At 48.2% G+C, this 20,591-nt stretch overlaps 1 protein-coding gene across 5 annotated transcripts in view; it reads left to right on the plus strand.

The window, feature by feature from the left end:
• Positions 1–1,562: 1,562 nt before the first annotated feature.
• BCL11B (BAF chromatin remodeling complex subunit BCL11B) overlaps positions 1,563–20,591 on the plus strand; it is a 96,418-nt gene continuing 77,389 nt past the window's right edge. The window contains exons 1-2 of one of the 5 annotated variants that reach the window (XM_040558177.1): positions 1,563–2,538; positions 16,055–16,420. In XM_040558177.1, the coding sequence (XP_040414111.1) occupies positions 2,481–2,538; positions 16,055–16,420 (424 nt within the window). In that variant the 5' untranslated portion in view covers positions 1,563–2,480. Of the gene's footprint in view, positions 2,539–4,667; positions 5,142–16,051; positions 16,421–20,591 lie in introns of those variants that run through there. The other 4 variants (XM_040558176.1, XM_040558179.1, XM_040558180.1 and 1 more) reach the window with 4 other exon arrangements.

Below are 20,591 nucleotides of genomic sequence, written 5' to 3' on the forward strand. Positions count from 1 at the left end.
GGGGGGGCCCGAGCCCACGGCAGGGCCTGGGAACTGGGGGGCCGGCTGCCCTGGGCGCCCCGTCGGGGACAGGGGGCTGGGGACGGGGGACAAGGGACAGGGGGCCGGGGGCTGGCAGCGGCGAACCGCGAGGTGTGAGCGGGTGTGCGGGTGGGGATAGGGAAAGGCAGATTTGCTGGAGGAGGCGAGAGAGGGGCTGTTTAGCCAAATTCTTCTCAAAGCTGATTAAGGGCACCGAGATGTATTCTGGTCCTCTAAGGCTCTCATGCGATTTCATACCAAAAAAAATAAAATAAAATTCTATATTCATTTAACGGAGAAAGTAAACGACACGACTGCAGAGCGGCTCTCCTGGCGTGCTCCGGGTGGAGGCTGGGTTTCTTGGGTTTCTGCTCCATCTGCCTGCAGCCCCCAGCCCTCCCCCTCTCCCCGCTCCCCTCGCCCTGTCCAGACGTGGTGCTGAAAGCTCTTTGCACGAGCAATTTGCTTGTCTGGGGAGGGAGAGGGAGGGGAAAAAAAAGAAAAGAAAAAGAAAAAAAAAAAGATAATCGGAGGAACTGGGCTGGGAGAGCAGAGGTAGAGGGGAAAAAGTTGGTTCCCAAGAATCTCCCAAGTTAGAGGCGCACGCAGCTGTGGGCATTTACCTGCGTGGGAAATTGGAGGAAAAGTGCACCGAGATGCGGTCCCTGGGAACTCGGCGTCTCCCGATTCGCGGCCGAGACTTTAATTCCTCCAAGAGAAATCCTCACCCCCAGGATTTTAAGGAAAAGGGGGTGGGAGAAGGAGGTCGGAGTGTGTGTGTGTGCGTGTGCGGCTCGGGAGCGTGTGCGCGCGTGTCCCGCTCCCATCACACTTCTCTTAGCGAGAGAGGAAGAAAGGAAAAACAAAACAAAACAAAACAAAACAAAAAAAGCAAACACCTCTCCCCAGCCCACACAGACACTGGTGTTGGTGCAAAACTGTTGGAAAGAAACGCAGGGGGAACGCGTCGGCCGCCGAGGAGCTGCGGCGGCGGCTGGAGGGACGGGCAGCCCGAGCCTGCCCGCGGCTCCTGCCGGCTCCGCACCGCGATGGGGAACGGCGGGGGCATCGGCACCGGCACCGGCACCCCCGGCGCCCCCGGCACCGGCAGGGGCACGGGCAGGGCCGGGCGGCTCTCCGCATCCCCCCCTCCGCGCCTCCATCCCTCGGCCGCCGGCCCCCGGCAGCCACCCCCGCCCCGGGCCGCCCCCGGCCGAGCCCTCCCGGGCTCGGGGAAGTTTGGCCGTGCGGGAAGGATGCGGCTTTCTGCTCCCCCCTTTCCCCTTTCCCTCCGCTTAGGCGAGAAAGCAGCAAGCGCACAAAGCCCGGAGCTGCTCCCCGCTCCGTGCATGTGCTTTAGTTTGTGCGCGAGTGTGTGCGAGTGTGTGTGCGCGAGTGTGTGTGTGTGCGTGTGTGTGTGTGCGAGTGGCGTTTCTTGTTCTCTTGCAGGGTACAATGTTAAAAAGCCACCGCTAGTCGCCCCCAGTGCTCCTACTCTCTGGGTCTTTTTGTCTCTAGTGCAGATTAAACGTCACGTCCGCACTTGAACTTGAATTTTATCCCATTGTACAGAGGCAGCCCCAGCCATAGAGAGACAGAGCGCTCCCAGAGAACCAGGACTCCGCCATCTTCACATTGCAATATATAATAGTAATAGCCAGCACCAGCCCAGCTGCACTGGGGGCTTCCTTCCTTCCAGTCCCAGTGCCAGGCGAGGGGGGAAGAGTGCAAAGTGGTGCAGGAGCACTGGCAATCCAAAAGCACCAGGGCAAAGCAGTGCCACTTGAGCTGGGAAAGAGGAGACACAGTTTTGGCTACCCCTTTTCAAAAAAATTCTCTCTATATATCTACCCAGCAAGGGTCAATCTCTGAAAAACATTTTTTTTTTGCAATTTTTTTTTGTTTGTGGGCAATCCCAATTCAAGTACTTTTTTTTTTTTTTTTTTATATTCCTGCTTTTTTTCTTTTTCTTTTTCTTTTTTTTTTTTCTTTTTTTCTTTTTTTTTCTTTTTTTTTTTTTTTTTTTTTTTTTTTAACCCTCCTGGTGGAAAAGCGCACTTGCCAATTTGCCAAGCACTCTGGAAAGAGGGAAAGAGAAAAGTGTCACTGGCGGTGCATATCCTCCTAAGTTCAAGAAGAGATTTGGAAGTCCAAGTGGCAGAAGCAGTGGAGAAAAGACAGAGTGTGTGAAAGAGAGAGGAAAAAAGAGCGAGAAAGCTTTTCCTGATGATGATGATTTTTAATTGAGAGGAGATCCCATCCAGTGCACCACAGCAGCGACAAAAAGGAGGTGTTATTTTTTTTTCTTTTTTTTTTTTTCTTTTTTGAAAGAAGAAGAACTCGGTAAAGAAGAAGAAGAAGAAAGAGGAAAAAAAAAAAAGAGGAGGAGGATCGGCCCCCAACACATCCCCCCAGACCAGTGCAGCTCTCCAGGCGATGCCAGTGTAAATGCCAGGGCAATGTCCCGTCGCAAGCAGGGAAACCCGCAGCACTTGTCACAAAGAGAGATTATCACACGTAAGTTTGAACTTGGAACCAGATCGAGCCGAAATCAAGGAGCAAAATTAGGGAAGGGGAGGAAGCGGGATGGGGGGGGGGGGGGGGTGGGGGGGGGCTCCAGGAGAAACCAAAGCTAGTAAATGACTTCAGAGAGAGGGAGAGGAGAAGGGAATTAAAGAGGGGAGGGGGGTGTGCGGCTAGGGGGGATGGGCTGGGGGTGGGGGGGTGGGGGGGAGCAGCCCGAAGTTTTGCCGTGCGTTTGCAGCGGTGCGGAGGTGAGGCGGGCGGGCGGGCAGCGCCGAGCGGTGCCGAGCGGAGCGGGGGAAAGGCGCTGCCGGCGGGGGGCGGCGGGGGGCTCCCCCCGAGGGGGCATGGGGCCGTGCCGGGCCGTGCCGGGCCGTACCGGGCCGTAGGGGCTCCGCACATCGCCCCCGGCCCCGCTCCTCGCTCCCCGCACCGGGGTTGCAAAGCGGGGCGCTGGGAAAAGTTGGCCGGGAGCCTGGCATCGGCGTGACAGCCGGGGCTGGGGGGGGGGGGGGGGGGGGGGGGTTGGGAAGCGGGGGGGTTCGGGGAGAATCAAGGTGGGCAGCGGGGCCGGGGAGGGGTGTTGGGGGAAGAGGAGAGGCCGGGGGGCTTGATGGGAAGCACATGGAGGCGGTGGGCCGGCCGAGCGGCGGGCGCCGAGCCCCCCGGTGCGGGGCAGGTAGATGGGCAGGATGCAGCCCCAGGTGCAGTGGAGGGGGGGTCCCCGTCCTGCACAAGGCGGGGGGAGGCACGACGGGCTCGGCTGGGGCTAGAGGCAGGGCAGGGGGTGCAGAGGGGCCGGGGGAAGGAGTGGGGGTGCCTGTTGGGGAGCGGAGGGGGGAGTGCAGAGAGGAGAGCCGAGGCGGCGGAGGGGGCACGAAACGCGGGCCGGGCGGCGGGGCAGCAGCGGGGGCTGCACTTTGCCGAAGCTCCCATTGTGAAATGCAAATACTCATCACCACCCCCTTCCCCCCCCCCCAAAAAAAAAAGGATAAATCGGAGGAAGGGAAGGAGCCCCCCCCCCCCAGCATCCCCCCCTCTCCTCCCCGTTCCCACCCTACACCCTACAGAGGGGCGAGCGGGCGGCTGCAGGCAGAGCCGGGGCAGGTCCCCCCATGCCGGGCACCCCTCTCTGAGCTGCCGATGTCTCTGCCACGGCTGAATGGGGGGCTCCGGGTGAGGGTCCTCCGCAGAGCTCCCCGCTGCTCCTCCGCCACCGGGCCCCGGGGACAACCGGGGGGAGGGGTGGTCCTGCATTTCCCCCCGAAAGCGTCGGACCCGCTCGAGGTGGGGGGGGGGTTAGGAAAGCAGAGCAAGCCTTGGGGAGGTTGTTGGGGGGGGCGGAGGCCGGTTTGAGGCCCCGCACCCCACCGGGGAGGCCGGCCGGACTCCCCCCCATCCCCCCCCCCCCGACGTGTCCGCAAGTTGCTGTGCTGCGGGGGGCGGCGGCGCGCACGGAGCCAGCCCCGGGCTGAGCCTGAGCCGCGGTGGATCCGAATATTTATGTTCCGATTTTAAAGAATTTAAATAAATAAATAAAATATTCCCCCGGCTTCTCTCCCCTCCCCTGAAAGCCAAGAATAGGAGCCATCTGCCAGGAGCATTTGGTGCTTGCGAGCTCCTCTCTTTCTTTGTTACCGGTGATAAATTTCTGTTTGTAAGATTTCCTCGTGAATCGATGTATATATACCTATATAATTTTTCCCCCTCCTGGAAGATTTTTTTCTGTTTTCGTAGGTGAGGGTTTTGGGGAAACGGTGCGGGTCCCGAAATTTCAATTTCTTTCGCTCTTTCTATTTCCTTTTTTTTTTTTTTTTTGGTGTGATCCTTTATTTTTTTAACCCGTTCCTCACCCTCCCTCCCCCCCGCCCCCCAGCCCATCAGCTGGTGGAACACAAATGAAGATGCATCTGGTATTCAGCTCTCTTTCTGGGGGGTTTGTTTTTAATTCATTGTTATTTGGGAGCCAGATTTGCATCACCATAAAAGGTGGATTTCCCCCCCCCACGCTCCCTCTTCATTAATTGCATTTTTGTTTTTAACCATCCGGTTCAGAAAAACGCGTTTCCCTTTTTCTTGGTGCTCCCCCCTCCCCCCCCCCCCCCCCCAATTTCTTATTTTTTAAGAAAAAGCATCAACAACCTGAACCCTCTCTAAATCGCCCTGTGCAATTTCTCCTACTTCTTTTCTGTCTCAGTTGTGAGGAAATGTGGGGTGTTGAAAGGGGGGTGTGCAGAAAATCTGGTTTGTTGCGCACGTCTGAATTTGTTTCAAGGGGTGAAACATTTCTTTTCTTGCTGCTGTTTCTGCTGGGGGGGGAGGTGGGGTGGAGGAGAGAGCCAGGTAGGTTTGTTCTTCCAATTTGATCTCCTTTTTCCGATCGCTTTACCTGAAAGTAAATAATGAGGCAGGAGAGCATTAAAAGGTGCCGAGGAGCTGCGTGTACAATGGGTTTAGCGGGGAGGCTGGGGAGGAATGGAGAGCAGAGCGGTACGCAGCTTCCCTCCCTCCCCTCTCGTATTTATCTATCTCTCCATCCTGAGGAAGCTGGCGGAGAAATCAGGCTGCATACTGAACAGAGGCAGAAAAAAATGAAGGTATCCAGGGGAGGAGGGGGTGGGAGCCGGGGGGGCTGCGGCTGGGGCTGGGGTTGGGGCTGGGGGGAGCAGGAAGCGCAGGCATGTTAGCGCACAGGCAGAGAGCCTCAGCTGCAGGCGTGCAAGAGGGGGACTTGCCATCCCCGCACTTCTCGGGAAGGTGTCATTTGTGGGGGCAAAGCAGCCAGCAGACCGGCCTCTGCGAGGGGGTGTTGGGAAAGTAGCAGGCAGCGGAATAGGAAACCAAAACACTTGCAACAAAATAAACCCAGCCCCAAGCCAAGCCCCCAAAGCCGGGATGAATTGGTGCTGTTTCCTGAAATCTTGCATTTATGTCATGTTTAGCTTGTTTTTTTTTTTTTTCTTTCTTTTTTCTTTTTTCTTTTTTCCTTCCCCCTCTCCCTCTTTGGCATCTGTCAGGAGAGTTGCATCTCAGGACGGATTGGAGGTCTGTGCCAGGCAAAGAAAGAGAGATAGGGAGGGAGATGGGGAGAGAGAGAAAGAGAAGGGTTTTCTGACACTGCTCAGCTGGAGTTTATTGGGTTTCATGCTCTTGGTATTCAGAGAAATGTTTAGATCCTGAGTGTAAGACAAACAAACAAACACAAAAAGCAGAGGGGTTGCAACGTAGCTATGCTCCAGAGTTGCAGTGTCTCATTTGCACGGTGGTCTTTAAGGCTGCAAAACTGAGTGGCCTGTTTGTCCTTGCCAGGCTCACCCAGGCAGCCTTGTAATGGATGCATGTGCAGCACAAATAGGGGGTGACATATGTGGGGAGAAAAGAGCAGCTCTGGACCTCTCCTCAGTGATGGTGGACAGAATAAACTTGGTAGCTGCGCTCACTTAAATGGGTGGACAAAGCAAAAGAGGCAATTAGGTAGAGAAAGAGGAAACTGAGCTGTAGAGCTGCTCCGTGCAAAGAAACGTTAGTTTGGTTTGATTCAAATTGCTGATTTTCCAGCTTAAGATCTTCTTTTTTTAACTTGAGAAATCTGTTTTCATACTAGCCCTGCATTTTGCATTTGAAGGAAATGCGAAAAATGAGAGCATGTGAAAAGCTCACTGATAGCAGTTTTGCAGAAGGCGGCAAAGCAAGAACGTTTCTGTAGGGCAGCAGCAAAGGTTGGGAGGGAAAGGCACAGTGAAATCATACAGTTCCAGGTGGACAGCCAGGTTTCCCAAGAAGGCTCTTCAATACCTGGTCAACAGGTTCCCTAGGAAGAGTAATAATTTCCTATACCATTTTGTATTTGTACATAGTCATTAGAAATAGTGATGAAAAACACTAAGATTTTTTGCATGTCAAAGTTTTGCAGATTGCTTCAAGGAGCTTCTCTTAAAATGCATTTAGATTCAGTTCAATTAATACACTTTTTTTTTTTTTCACAGAAAAAACCCACACCAATGTAATTAACTCTCATGCAAAGAGAATGTAAGCTGTGACTGAAGATTTAGAGAGGAAATTATTTTGGAGATGGCTGACTTTTTCATAATACCCGCACAGTTGTCCACAGAAAAGCCTAACGTGTTTTTGAAAGACATTACATGTGTCGGCTTTAAATAGGACAGGAAAAAAAAAGAGGTTGCGTGCGGTTGATTTCCAGGTTGCTTTTCATTTGGATATATTTATATTTGACACATAAGATGAAAAAAAATGCTGGCATATTTTCATAGTTTCTGGTCTTTTAAAATATTTTTGAAAAACTGATGCAGAGTAACTAGATCGTGGATCTTGATTGTTTCGTCCTTTTTGCTTGATGTGCTCAGTGGTCTAAATAGATGTACAGCGGGTGAGAAATCATTTTGCATTTTTTTGCTGGTCGGCAGATGCAGAGCATATTTTGTCAGGCTTATTTAAATATTGAGAAATAAAGTCTTAAAGCTTTTACAACCTGGCTGCCTTCAAGCAGGAATGGTTGGAGCCCTTGTCTTATGCAGAATGGATGTTCCTCCGCAGAACAAAGGGTTGTCTTGTGGCATATTTGACAATAATTATGACTTAGAGGTGTGTGCGCTCGTACAAGTACAAATTATTGATATCAGTTACCGACTTCGGTTGACACCTCCTCGGCAAGTCTTCCTCGGGCCGAGCTCGCAAACCTTTTCGGTCAATCAAACGCCTCGCACAGCTCGCCGACTTCCCTTCCCCGTTTCCTATCTCGATCGCTTTGCTCTCCGCGCTGTTTGTTGATAGAAAAGACTTTCCAAAATAAACTTTGCTGGCTCGCAGTTGCCTCGCAGGGCTGCCTGGTGCCCCGGCCGCAAGTGGCGGCTGCTGACGACTAGGGGGAGCTCGCAGCCCGTCTGATGCGGGGACGGCGCCGGCCCCGCCGCCGCCGCTGCTGCGCGGGATGTTCAGCCCTGGGAAATAGCAGCCGGAGCTCAGGCACTTCACGGCGCTGCGAAATGTTTGCAGTGTAAAGTTGTAGTATCGATTTTCATTCGAAGATCTATAGAGCGCTAGCTGACAGGGGGGCTGCGAGCGAGGCAGATCTATTTTTAGCTAAAGCGCGGCTGATTAATTGACTCGGGCGGACAGGAGTTTTTAATTAAAATTAGTTTTTAACAATGCTTTTTATTGCCAGCGTACAGTGTTTAAATTCTCAATTTGTTGTCAGATAGCGATCGGGGTAATGATACTTGAACATGAGCGAGTCTCCGTGCATCGGGGGGGAAGCCCACGTAGATGCACTTGCTTGTTCCAGTAGACGTAAACACCGAGAGAAAGGGAGCTGGGGTCCTGGGAGAAGGTGTGCACGGCAATAAGGCGGGCACACACACTCACCATTTGGGGTTGCTTACATGCCAGGAAGCCACATGTGCCCCTGCCGAGAGGATCTGCTGTTGGATAGTTGACCGTACTTTGATCGTCTCAGGTCCTTATAACAAAAAAACCTACAGCTCCTGCAAAAGAAAATAAGCATTTCTTTCCTGAAGAAATAAACACAAAACCACGTATGTGATATAGAAGTTGCAGCTCGCAGGCTGCTCCACTGAGCTTGTGCTCTTCTCCGCTTGTCTGATTGCCTGCCATGGACAGACTTTAGTGGGACATTTTCTTGCCCAAACATATAATTTTGCGGCGTACGCATGGGAAGCTTTGATCGCTGGATGTCAGGGTAGAAGGTTTACTTCACCCAGTATGAGAAAGTCATCAAATCATGGTATTGTTAACATATCACAAGCATATTCTTATTTTTAGGGCTCAATATGGGGATGAAGGTTATCCCGAGACAGGAAAGCATGCTTTCTTCTAATCTGAAAGAGAAATAAATTAGGTCAGACGAAAGATCAGGGCTGTCGCCAACTGTATAAAAACCTTTCACTCTTGGGTAGAGGGGGCCAGCAATTTATCTGATGATTTCTCTACTTCATTTAGTGTTTGAATCAAGCTTGTTGGAAGCATATAGACAGCAGCCAGCTCATTTGACAGACCTGTAACATGAAGAGCACGGTGCCTCGGCCTCTGGTGAGGCAAAGGTTCCCCTGCTATGGGGAAAACTCGCCTTTCTCTCCTCCCCAGACTCCTCAAACTTTGCCAATTGCTGCTTTGTTTCCATTCCAAGACTGCTAACTTTTGCTAAGAGGAACGAGAACCCCCCTCTCCTCCTCCCTGGTGCCTTTGCCCCCGGTGCACGCACACGCACATGCATGCACACGCTCCCCTTCCTCCCTCTGCCTCCCACTCATCCCACTCGCCAAGGCTGAAGCCCATCAGCAAAGTCTCCCCGTGGAGCCACGCTGTACCAAAATGGCTCTCCGCCTCCTTGCCGGAGCATTTCCTCCTCTTGGTTGCCGTTCAGTGGGGCAGCGGTTTCTTCAGGGCTGCTCCACGCACCGTGTTGCAGATGTCGGTAACATTTGGTCTTGGTAGCCTCAAGAGAAAGCGCGTGGAAAAATAAACGGCGGCTGGGCTTACCGCCTGCTTTAAAGTTAGTGATGCCGTAAAAGCACTTGGCGAAGTATCACCATTGGCTGTAGATAGATTTATATATATATGTCTTTCTAATGAGGGAGGGAAAAGGCATCAATAACAGTGCACATTGATAAATGTGTGATTCATTCAGCTGCTCCTACTATAGCACCTTCCTCTTTTGTGTTTATTTACTTTCTTAAATTGTATCTGGGCAGGCTGCACACCATTCCTCTGCACCCACGGTTGCAAGCCTCAAAGGCAGTAGTTGTGTGTTCAGCTCCTGAACATCGGTTAAATTTGCCCACTGCTCTAGCTCCTGAAAAGCTGTTGCCTGCTCGATACTGTAGACCTTTGCTGAAGCTTTAAGTAGCAGCTTTTTTTTCCTTTCTTTTTTTTTTTTTTTTTTTCTTCTCAAGGAATATATAAAAAATGCCTAAAGCAGGCTATTTGAAAACAAATTAAAGCAGAGGGACACACTTCATGCGTTTCAGGCACGCGCCAGTAGAAGGGGGTTAGAAGAATATCATCATTTTACTGGCAAAAGTGACACCAGATCGGGGATTTGATTAATGGTACAGCATTCACAGGGACTTAGTTCTGTATTTTTGACATATGCAAGTCTTTTGTGTAGTTGCCTCGGTGCAAGAAATTCCTTTTTTTTTTTTTTTTTTTTTTTTTTTCCTGGAGCAGCTGATAATTTGTGTGTGTGCTGGATATGCCCAAGGTACTTTCCAAAGACTAAGCACTAGACAGCACAGTATAAAAAAGGAATCCAAAGTTAAGGGAAAGGAAAAAAACACTGGTTTACTTAACTTTTTTATGACCCCTTTTACTAAGCCACTGGAATAAGCCATAAATTCACTGAATGTTATAATGAATATGCTTCAATGAGAACAAAAAAAAGGCTTAAGAAAATTGTATATGAGCAACACTGTTCCATACACAATTGAGGAGCAGTCTCTTTTTAGACCGATATTTATAAAAAAGAACAGAGTTGTCGTGTGTTTAATATGCGTTCAAAACTAATTACTTAATTTTGATCATGCCTTTTAAACCTTTGGGTAAGAATCCGTGCTTCAAATCTCCTTTTCTAAGCCAGTTAAAAGCCTGTACCAAAATACCGCTCCTTCTGCTTTTGTGGCACGGAGCGCTCTTTTCTCTCCTTGGTTGTCGTTTAGTTTTAAATAAAACAAATCTATTCACTTGGGAACAAAGCATGCTTTTATATCCCATCATCACATTCCATTTTATCTGCGGAGATTTACAGCTTCTGCAGTCTATAGAAGAGCCTATGCATTTTACGCTCTCAAAAGCAGTAAATATTTTTTATAAACGTACAGTTTACTTAAGGGGAGACACGCCACTCCCTTCTTTAACACTGTGCATAGTTCCTGGTGAAATAACATCTGACGAGCGCTTGAGATCCAAGCAGATCCTTGGATATTCTTGGCTTTTGTTCCGTTTGGGTTCTGCGGGGTTGCCGTGCCGTTTCCCTCCTTGTTTTTCCCAGCCCCCGAGGTCCTGCCCGGCTCTTTACGCCCGCGGCCGGGCTTGCTCCGTCTCAGGTGCGGCCGGGTGTTTGTGCTGCTTTCCGAGAGCCTCGGGCCACTTCTGCGGGAGGCGGCCGAGCTGGGCGCTGCGGGGTTGCCCAGCACCTCGCCGCCGTGCGGGGTTTGCGGGACGCCCCCCTCGGTCCCCCCCAAGCCGCTGGGAGCTCGCCTGCCGCGGGCAGGTGCCCCCCCGGCCACCCCTCGCCGCGCTGCGCTGCGCTCTGGCACGGCACGGCACGGCTCCCCGGCACGGCTCCCCGGCACGGCACGGCTCCGCGGGACGGCACGGCTCCCCGGCACGGCTCGGCACGGTACGGCGTGTCACGGCACAGACCCGCCGCTCCTCGAGCCGCCTTTTGTGCGCTTTGCGTTGCGCCCTGAGACGCACTTGAAAAGTAGCGCAGAGCTGCCGGCCCGTGCGTTTCTGGGGCTTCCCCATCACGTCGCCTCTTTCGGTCAACTCTGCCTCACGCGTATTTACTTATTTATTTATTTATTAAACACTCTATCAGTAATTGCTTCTCAGTCCTCAGAACAATTAAAAATGGATGGCAGACAAGCGGTGCCTCGGACCGCCGAGCGCGATGCTGATGCAACGTGCGGGCGTACACTAAACCCTGTACCTTGCGGCTGCAGGGGGGAACTGGGAGCAGGTTATTGATAAACTTCGAGAGTGAGGAGCTGCAGTGACTGCTCTGAGTGGCCATGGGCTTTGCGCAGCAAGGATCCTGACACCGATCGCTGCGATAACCCAGCTCGAGCGCACGCGATCCAAGCCATTTCTGCTAAGCGTGTTGATGTTACAGTAAATGTGACATGTGGGTGTTGATGGAAGGGACATCGTTTTCAGGCCTGCTTTGGGCAACACCCTAAAAAGCATGTCACTTATTTGTGCTTGCTCCTGAACTGGGCTGAGCTCCTGGCTGTGCCTCCAAGGCAGTGGTGGCTGTACGCTGGGAGCGGGGCCGGGCCCCTCATGCCAGGGCATGCGGGCGAGTGGCTTCCCTGGTTGGGGTGTGACAATTTGGGCAGCTCTAGCTTGTCCCGAGGGGTACCCTGGGCTCAGCATGGGCTGGGGTGGTAGCACAGCAGGTAGAGCACTTGCAGCTTTTCCCCAAACTCCCCGGTATTGATTTGTGACCCCGCTGCCGAAACAGAAGGCGGTGAGGAAGTTCAATGCGCAACGCTTCAGTCTCTTGCCAAAGCGCTCCCTCTTCCCCCTTTCTTTGCCTCTTTTTGATACTGTGGGATTGGGAAAATAAGAAAAGAGAATAGGTGGACAACTTTTTGATTCCTTTGTACCTTTCATTCAGCAGTGCAATAAAAGCACAAGAAAATAAATCACCAGTATCTGGACCTGGCCTCATCCAAAGCCCACAGACAAGCATATACAGTCTTGTCTTTTGAGGCTTTTGAGATGATTTTGAGTAACAGACTTTTCTACTATTAATGGGCATGATTTTGAGACATTTGACAGGCAGAAAGTACTTAGCATGTGCATTTGCTTTAATATTGGGCATAAGAATATTGTTTGCATGGGGCGCATATGGTGTAATGATGTCACCATGCAGAAAGAGGAGCACTGGCGGGTTTGCGACAGTGCCTTTGTGGAATTAGGAAAATTGTCCACTGCATTGTACGCAGCCAGAGAGCTTTGAGATGCTGCTTAGAGTCCAGCTCGCAAGTGTAACACTTGGCAAAGCAAATGATTTAGATTGTCCAGCTGCATTAATTTTATGAAGCCATCGAATGACAGAAGAGTCACTGATGTCTCCATAGATCACCCATCCCCGACTCACTGTGCTCCCTCAGAAGGTGGTGCAGGGCTGTTTTGAGGAGTCTCTGGGTGCAGCGATAATGCTGGGCACACCTCAACACACCTGGGAGAACCAGGGCATGAGTCCTGGCTGGAAATAGCTTGTTTGCATTTTTTTTTTTTTTCCTTTTCCCACGTAAGACAGAGGAGATGTTTTCCATTCTCCTTTTTTGTGTGGCTTGATTTTTCCTTCTTAAAAAAAATAATTAATTTTAGATAAATGCTCGGGAGGAAACACCCTCCTTCCCCCAAACCCAGCTACCAACAAACAGAAATAAAACCACAGAGTTAAATTCAAATAATGTGAAGCAACTCATTTGAAACCCACAGACACAAGTGGAGTCAGAACTTTAGGTTGAGACTGGACTAAATTGCCCCATTGGTATTAAAGGACTCCTTAAACAGCATAAGATCCTGGCTGTTGTATTAACCAGGCGTGACCCGATGCGTTATGGGCTGGACTTCCAGGCTTTTTTCTCTATTCCTTTGTGGGTTTTAAATCTCTCCTGTAATGTTACTTGAATGTAGGTTTTTAATGGCTTAATTGAGTTGTCAATAGGAAGCCTTTTCTTTCTTTTCATTTCCTTTCCTTTTTTTTTTTTTATTTTTTATTTTATTCTGTGTTAAAAAAACATGCAAATTGACATGGATAAAATGCATTGGAAGATCTATTCAGTATTTTGTTTTTCATTCTTTTATGTCTGTTTTCCATGTCCTGAAAAAGGGATTGTAATATAGCTTCTGCATTGTTGGGTATACGACTGGTCTCATGCTTGATGATTTATTAAGCTAAAATCAGAAAGAGTCAAGTAAAAAAACCTTTTGAGAGTTTGAAACCCAATTACTACTGATCATGAGGGCTCAGCGTACCAAGAAAACGAAAAGCTGATTTTCGGTAATGTGGCGACTGCCAAAATATGAAGGAATACCAGATGTTATTTTAAAAAAGTGCCATTGCAGAGTCGTTGGAAAGAGAGAGTGAGAGAGTGTAAGTGAATAGGCATATGTGGATTTAACTAATATTCAAATGAACTGTAGAGCTGAAAGGAAAGAATTCTCAACAGTTTAGCTGCTAAAACCTCCTTCATATTTCCAGAGATGCATGGTCAGGACCCTTATCAAATGCAGCACTTTTGCTATGTTTTCTGAAGAGCACAATTTAAATCACAGGGAAAGAAAAAAAATCCTCACATCAAAAAAGATAATAAAGTTGAGATCTGTGCTTTTCTTTTTATTTGTTATATATTTGCCAAAATTCAGCCTTTGTAATATGAGAGACAGACTTTAATCTGAAAGCTTTACAGGATTTTTACGTGAAACTTGTAACAAGCATTTTCCCCCTCTGCCACCTTTTCTTCTTAGAACCCTTGGTTCAACTCCTGTTTTCATGTTGTCTTTTCCAGCTCTTTGTCCCATCTCCCATGTGTGTACGTGCGTGTCTGTATGTCCCTGTGTGTGTGTGTTTTTTTTTAATATTTTGACACTCTGCTCCCCCTTAGTAGGAATTCCTCCTAGAAATAGTGCGCACACTTCTAAAGGACCCTTTTAACAGTCCTTTTCTTTTGGCTCTAAAATGATGTATATGTAATTGGTAATTAAAGGTGCAAGCTCTCTTCAATATAAACAATATTGCTCAATGTTAGATCATTAAAGGGAACCGCAGCGCTAAATAATTACCTTTTGCATTGTGACACACTCTTCACAGACATCCGCTCTCTTCCCGGCAGTCCCTGTTCAGCGCGGGGTTATGGTTGTGTTTTCACTGAGGCAAGGAGGCATCTTTTCATAATATAAATTGGTGAATTAATTACATAGTATTGTCTTCAAACTCCTTTTAAACTTAGATTAAGGGGAAAAAAGTAATTACTGGTTTTCAGAACTAGTATTATGCTGTGTATTTGGTAACCTTGGGGTGAGTTAGGAAACCAAAGCCTTTCTGTGCCCATCGTCTGCTCCAGCAGGATGGGTCGTGCTCGGGCACTTCTCTAGGGTCTCAGTCCTTTTCCTGTTGCTGCTGGTGCTGCTGCTCTTTATTTTGCTGTTAGAGAGCTCTGATGCAACTTGTAATACAGCTGGTAGATACACTAATCAATTATTTATTCTGGAAGAGGAAAACGGGGACGATTCTTTTTCTAAACTGTCTTTTTCGAGGCTCAACCAGTTTTTGCTGCCAAGTAATACATTTCGCCTTCTAGCTCTTGTTCCTTTTCTATGTTTTGTGTGTGTGTGTGTGTTGTGTTTTGTTTTTCAATTTGCTGAAGAACGGGACAAAACTCCTTTTGATTTCGGCCAGGAGGAGAATCTAGATCTGGATTATGACATCTGTTTATCTCAGTCTCACTTCTCTGAGATAGTTGTGTAACTCGCTTTCCCTAGGAAAACCATAAGCAATCCGCTCAGGCCAGTAAAGAACATTTCTCCTACTATTCCTTTAATCCTGATTCGATTAGAGGTCTCACTCCCTGATTTACATACTGTTAGTTCCTCTGTTTTGTTCAGCCCAAATCCTATAGTCCTTGCAGAGGCAAAACAGCCTTAGGCAAAAGTCAGTGGAGATTTTGCCCAAGTAAAGACCAAGGTTTGTATGATTTGGCAGTTACACAGCAGAACAAGAGAAAATAAAACAAAATCCAAGTTTTGCCCCAGAAATGGATTGTGATCCACAATTATTTTATAATGTAACAATTACCTTCAAAATACCCATTAAAAATGCACTGTGTTTTATTAACTGTGACACGAGAAATTATTTATTCCTTAGAAACTGATTCAGGTCACTCAGAAATGCTTTCAGTGTTTTGGGGCTAATGGTATAAAGTCCATCCGGTCCATGGGCACGATTTATACAAAAAACTTTTATTAACCTATATAGCAACTGCACAGGTATTTGGCATCAGGAAAATGAGTGGAAGATTTCGGGCTCAGCCAATATTCCTGTACATTAAATAAATGCCTTACTCTCTTTCCTAATGTACACACTTTGGAACCCCCTCAGCTTCTCACCTCCACATCCTTCTTACCTTACTCTTTGCTGTATCTTGTACTGATGGGAGGACATTTAACCTTGCTGGTATCTTTGTAAGGGGAAAGGGTGTTAGCACTAATTTTGTGTGCCACAAGAGCCTGATCCTGCTCGTTCAGGGCGCTTGAGCACTTCCCTCCCTGCTTTTCCCCTCTCACTGAAATCAAAGGAGAGATTTAGGTGCATAAGATTTGCTGGATAGGACCTTGGCCAGATGGCTGGGAGATGCAGTGGGAATGAGAAGGTGGGATAAAAAGAGAGAAACTGTTTCAGAAAGTGACTCGGGGCTTGAACGTTTGCAAAATGGCTCTTTGCTGATCTCCTTGCAGTGCTGGCAGCAGTGGGAAGGAGCTGTCAGGAAAGCTATGCCAGGTCAGCCTTTCCATTTTGTTTCAGGCAGGCTTGGTTGCAAAATATATTGAAATCATTCTGGGAGAGTGGAAAAGCTGAAAAATGAAAGAAAGATCTAATCAGGCTTGGCTTCTTTTGGGTGCGGGGGGAGGCTGGGCCTCTTGTGATGCATCCTTCAGAGTCTATGAACATTCAAAGCAATCTCTTTCTCTTCTCCCCTCATCCCTTTCCTCCCTCTTTCTCCTTGTCCATGTAAAGCAGAGGCTGACCATGTGGAACCGGCACTCGCCGACGAGGATGAGAGCCTGGCAATAGCAGAGCCGGGTGGCATCAGCATCGCCGCAGGCGGGACAGACCCCGACTTGTTAACCTGTGGACAGTGTCAGATGAACTTCCCGCTGGGAGACATCTTGGTTTTTATAGAGCACAAGAGAAAACAGTGCAATGGCACTGGTGGTGCCTGCTATGAAAAGAGCATGGATAAGAGCAGCCCTCCCCCCTCCTCACGCGCCGAGCTCAGGAAAGTGTCAGAGCCAGTGGAAATCGGGATCCAAGTCACACCCGATGAAGAAGACCGTCTTCTCACGCCTACAAAAGGAATTTGCCCCAAGCAGGAGAACATTGCAGGTACAGCATGTTTTACACTCAATCAACTGCCTAGGTAATCTTTTAACGAGAGCCCTCTAGAAAGTGCCATGAAACGGAGGCTTCAGTCACATGTCTTTATAGGAGCCATCAGTCTGGAGGGCCCTCACAGCTACGGGGGGGGGGGGGGGGGGGGGGGCAAAGGAGGGGGATGCTCAGCAGGGCTGCCCACCCCTTGTCTGGTTCAGCACAGCTCTCTGTGCTAGGCCAGCTCTCTGAGACTGGGGACTCTCGATCCCCTGGGATAGCCAAGGGGCAGTATGTACACATAAGAAAAAGCAGAAGTTTGGGGGCGGAGAAGCTATTTCAGGAGCGTCCTTAAGCAGGTAGCAGTGGTGGAGGACTCTGGTGAGATGCTCAGTTCAGTCCAGTTCAGATACACTTCATAATGCGCAGACCCACTGGGAAGGATAAAATCCTGACCCCACTGAAGTCAGTGGCAAAATCCACTTCCACTGACTTCAGCTGGGGTAGATTTCAGCTTCCTGACCTGAATTACTGACTGTGTTGCCTGTCCTGGGTCTCTGCAGAAGGCTGGAGTTGGGTGGGGGACACCTCCATTCACACACACTCAAAATGAGCTTTTGAAAAAGGCGAGAAGCACAAGCTGGCCCAGGTGAGCAGACAGCAGACATTTCTTTTTCCTAACCCCCTCAGACATGGTGCAGTTAACATTTACTCAGCAGACCTCCCCAGCTCAGTGGTGGGCAGGCAAGCGCTGGCATCCACTTGGGTGAGCTGCTGTGAAATGGCTTCTGCAGAGTGCGTGGCATGGGGCAGCTTCCGGCACGCAGGGCGTTTCTTCTCTCTGCAGTGCAGCGCACGCTGCTCACCATGGTGAAAGGAAGGGCTGTGCTCCCTGCTAGTCAGTGTTTTTTTCATGTTACACAGTAGGATCTTCCCTCAAACTGGCCTTTATGTTCAAATCGACTGCATCCCGTACAGAAGACCAGTGGCAAGTTGTCATTGCTGCCACTAGGTGATTTCTCTAGGAATTGTCCTATAGGATTAGATCCGACAGTCCACAATCCTGTCTGTAGTACAGGTGTTCCCATGAGGGAATTCCCAGAAGACTGGTACTAGGCTCCTATCTTTACAATTAAAACTTTAGAGTTTCCCCGTTTTATCACTGGAGGTGTCTGAGTCTCTCCCCAGCACCTTTGGTGGGCTTGGCCATCATATAAATGAAGATGCAGGCTTTGAACTGCTGAAGTCTTCAGATCTCCTTCAGACCTTTAAGACAGGGCATATGCCACCCATTGACTACCTTGTTTTTCAGGAATCCATAAGGGTGCAGTCACCATCTTGACATGGGGCAACTGGTGGCTTTGTGGGGTGACAGCAGTGACAGCCGCTGTCGTAGCATTGTAAGCATCCCTACCGTAATAAGACCTGACCCCGTTCTTACCCTATCCTTTTGAAGCTCTGAATTCGTTTCCTGGCAGAGATGACTCCCTCATGGTGTAACAGCTTTCTGAGGGCTAGGTTTGATGGGAGCAGAAGAGAAGTGTTCAAGAGCTTCTCTTCCTGTCTGCTGAAGGCCTCCTGAATGGTGCTGAGCACTCTCAACAGCTGCTGATCTCTGTGCAAGCTGACGGTGCTCAGCCCCTTGTAGAGGGTGCCCAGTGCTTTGTGAGGTTACTCCAGGAGACCTACGCTGCAGTTGTACTCCAGATCTCCTCTTTTACCAATCTATGCCCAAGATCAGTCCATAATGAAGTACTTCAATGGCTACATTCAGCTCAGAGGATGCCGTCCCATCCCAGCTTCTGGGGGTCAGCATCAATATAACCAGTGCTTTTGCCACACAAAAAATCTGCTGGGGGAGAGGGTGAAGGTTATGTTCATATGTGGAAAAGGCATAAAAAAAAAATTAAAAGCCAATCTGGAGCACCTAATCTCTTTCAGACTAAACTGAATATCAAATGAAAATATGTAGGAAAGATTTTGCATTGAGAAAAATAAAAGGGTTTATCATTTGATTGGCATTTTCTCAGCAGTGCACAGAGACAGGGACATCCACTAAATAGTGCAGTAATAATGCTTTCTCAATTAGGAGCCCAGCTCTGAGATAAAAAGGTGCAGTGTCCTTCCATATTTTTTTTTAATAGCAGCGGATAGTTTTCAATAGTAGGATAAAAGCCTCACATTACAGCCATGGAGGGTAGCCATGAAAAACCCACAGAAGTCATTCACTGGAAAGGCTTTAGTGGGATATACCAAACCCCTTATTTATATTTCAATAGAAAGGCTTTCTGCATTAGCCAAGAAAATCAGAATCTGCATTTAACATTAAAGGTATTTCCCAGTGAGCGGCTGTAGAGCATTGTTGTTAGATTTGTTAAAAAAAGAGACTAAATACGATTTCATAAAAGGGAAACTTAATCTCTAAGGCAGCTTTCTCCCACCCCGCCACCCCCTCCCTTTATTTTTTTTATTTTTTTGGTAATAATGCAACAGCCTACAGTATTTTTACTTTATATGTGACGAAAGATATTCATAGCCTTTCTGTACTGCGACAGGAAGAATGAATTTCTTTATTCCACCAAGAAATATGTAAAATAATCCCTTAGAAGTATGGGGAGATATGTTTGTTCAAAGCATTTAAAATGTTATTTTAATCAAAGGCACAAAACACTCTACATGCTGTGTCAGCTAAAGGAGACCATTACATTTTAACAGCAAATCATGCTCTTTTTCCCCCTCCTAGCCAAGCCCCCCCCCTTTGAAAATAACTTTTTTTTTTTTTTTTAATTATTAAATAAAAAGGCAAAAAAGATTAAAGAATGAAAAACTTCAGTGGCTCAAATGTATAAAGTAATTTAATATGGTGGAAGCATTAATTATTTTAGCTTAATTGAATTCTGAGGACTGCAGTAGTTGCATTTTTGTAGACAAGCTCTGTTTATTATTTCTTTGTGTAGATTAACAGTAAAGGAAACATAGATAACTTTCAGTTATTTATTGTAAAATAAATGTGTCAATTCATGTGTAAAGCAAGCTGTTCAAAGATAATTGAGTCTTTATATTTGAAGAGGAAAACCAGAAATCACCCACTCTCCACTCCAACTCCCTGAAATATGCTGCCACCGCTGCTGCCCTCAAATAGGTTTCAGCTACTCTCCTTGATCTTGTGTTATTTTTGTAGACCTTCTTATTTGGTCGAAATGATTTGTGCGGCCTTTTGCTGCGTGACTAAGCCGCGAAATGTTACAGCTTCCCAGAGCTGAGCGTAGCGAGGGTACATCAGGCGCTGAGCTCGGTTCTACCCCTTGCACCTTTCTCCCCTCTGGGCATGAGGGTGCTTCATGTGGTGCGCTGGGATGCAGCGCCTCACTGAGAATTAACCTCGATGCAGAGTGCTCTGGAGTTGTGAGGTCTTTCCTTCTCTCTTTCTTTTTGCTTTTCTTTATTGAGAACTCTCCTTGCCCTGGTCACTGAATCCCTCCTGACCACATAACAGACCTTGTGCTGCTTAGAGGGAGGCAGGTAGAGCTCTGGAATCTACAAGAATTTGCATGCATGCAATGAAAATCTCCAACTGACATTTCTAGATTTCAGTAGAGACAAAGCAACTTTATCTCCGCAATCAGCTTTTAAAGACCTTCTGATAATGAACTCAGTAATCTTTCCCGGACTTGTAACTTGCAAATCCAAGCTTTTCAAGGCGCTTTCATTTAGTTACCACTGTCCGTAAGGTATGTGGTAACATGTTAGCTGCCACTTGTGAGGACGTGACTTGCTTAGGAGCAGTTTGTCCTGTAAAGTCTTTTTTTTTTTTTTTTTTTTTTTTTTTTCAAATTGGCTGACCTGTTTGAAAAGCAGTTCTGCTTCTCATACAGAGGGTGTGATAGTATCAAGCAGATGTACCAGATTGTTGCAGAGCAAAACAAAGCAAGGCCAATGAATTAGCTAGGAGTTATCAGCCACTGCTTCTTTCATTTCACCAATGGCAGGTATTCTGAAAAATTTTGACCACAGATGTATTTTGTACCTCTTTTTAGCTTTCGTATTCGTGAGATCTTGTGCATGACCAGGTGACCAGTCCTCGCTAAAGAAGGACCTGGAGAGGTGCCTCCTGCTATCCTTTGACTGTTGGTATTGCCTGCCTTCCTCTCAGCCCTGCTGGGCTTGCTGGCTGCCAGGTTTTTTC

Source organism: Cygnus olor, chromosome 5 (genome assembly GCF_009769625.2).
Source record: "Cygnus olor isolate bCygOlo1 chromosome 5, bCygOlo1.pri.v2, whole genome shotgun sequence".
NCBI lineage: Eukaryota > Metazoa > Chordata > Aves > Anseriformes > Anatidae > Cygnus > Cygnus olor.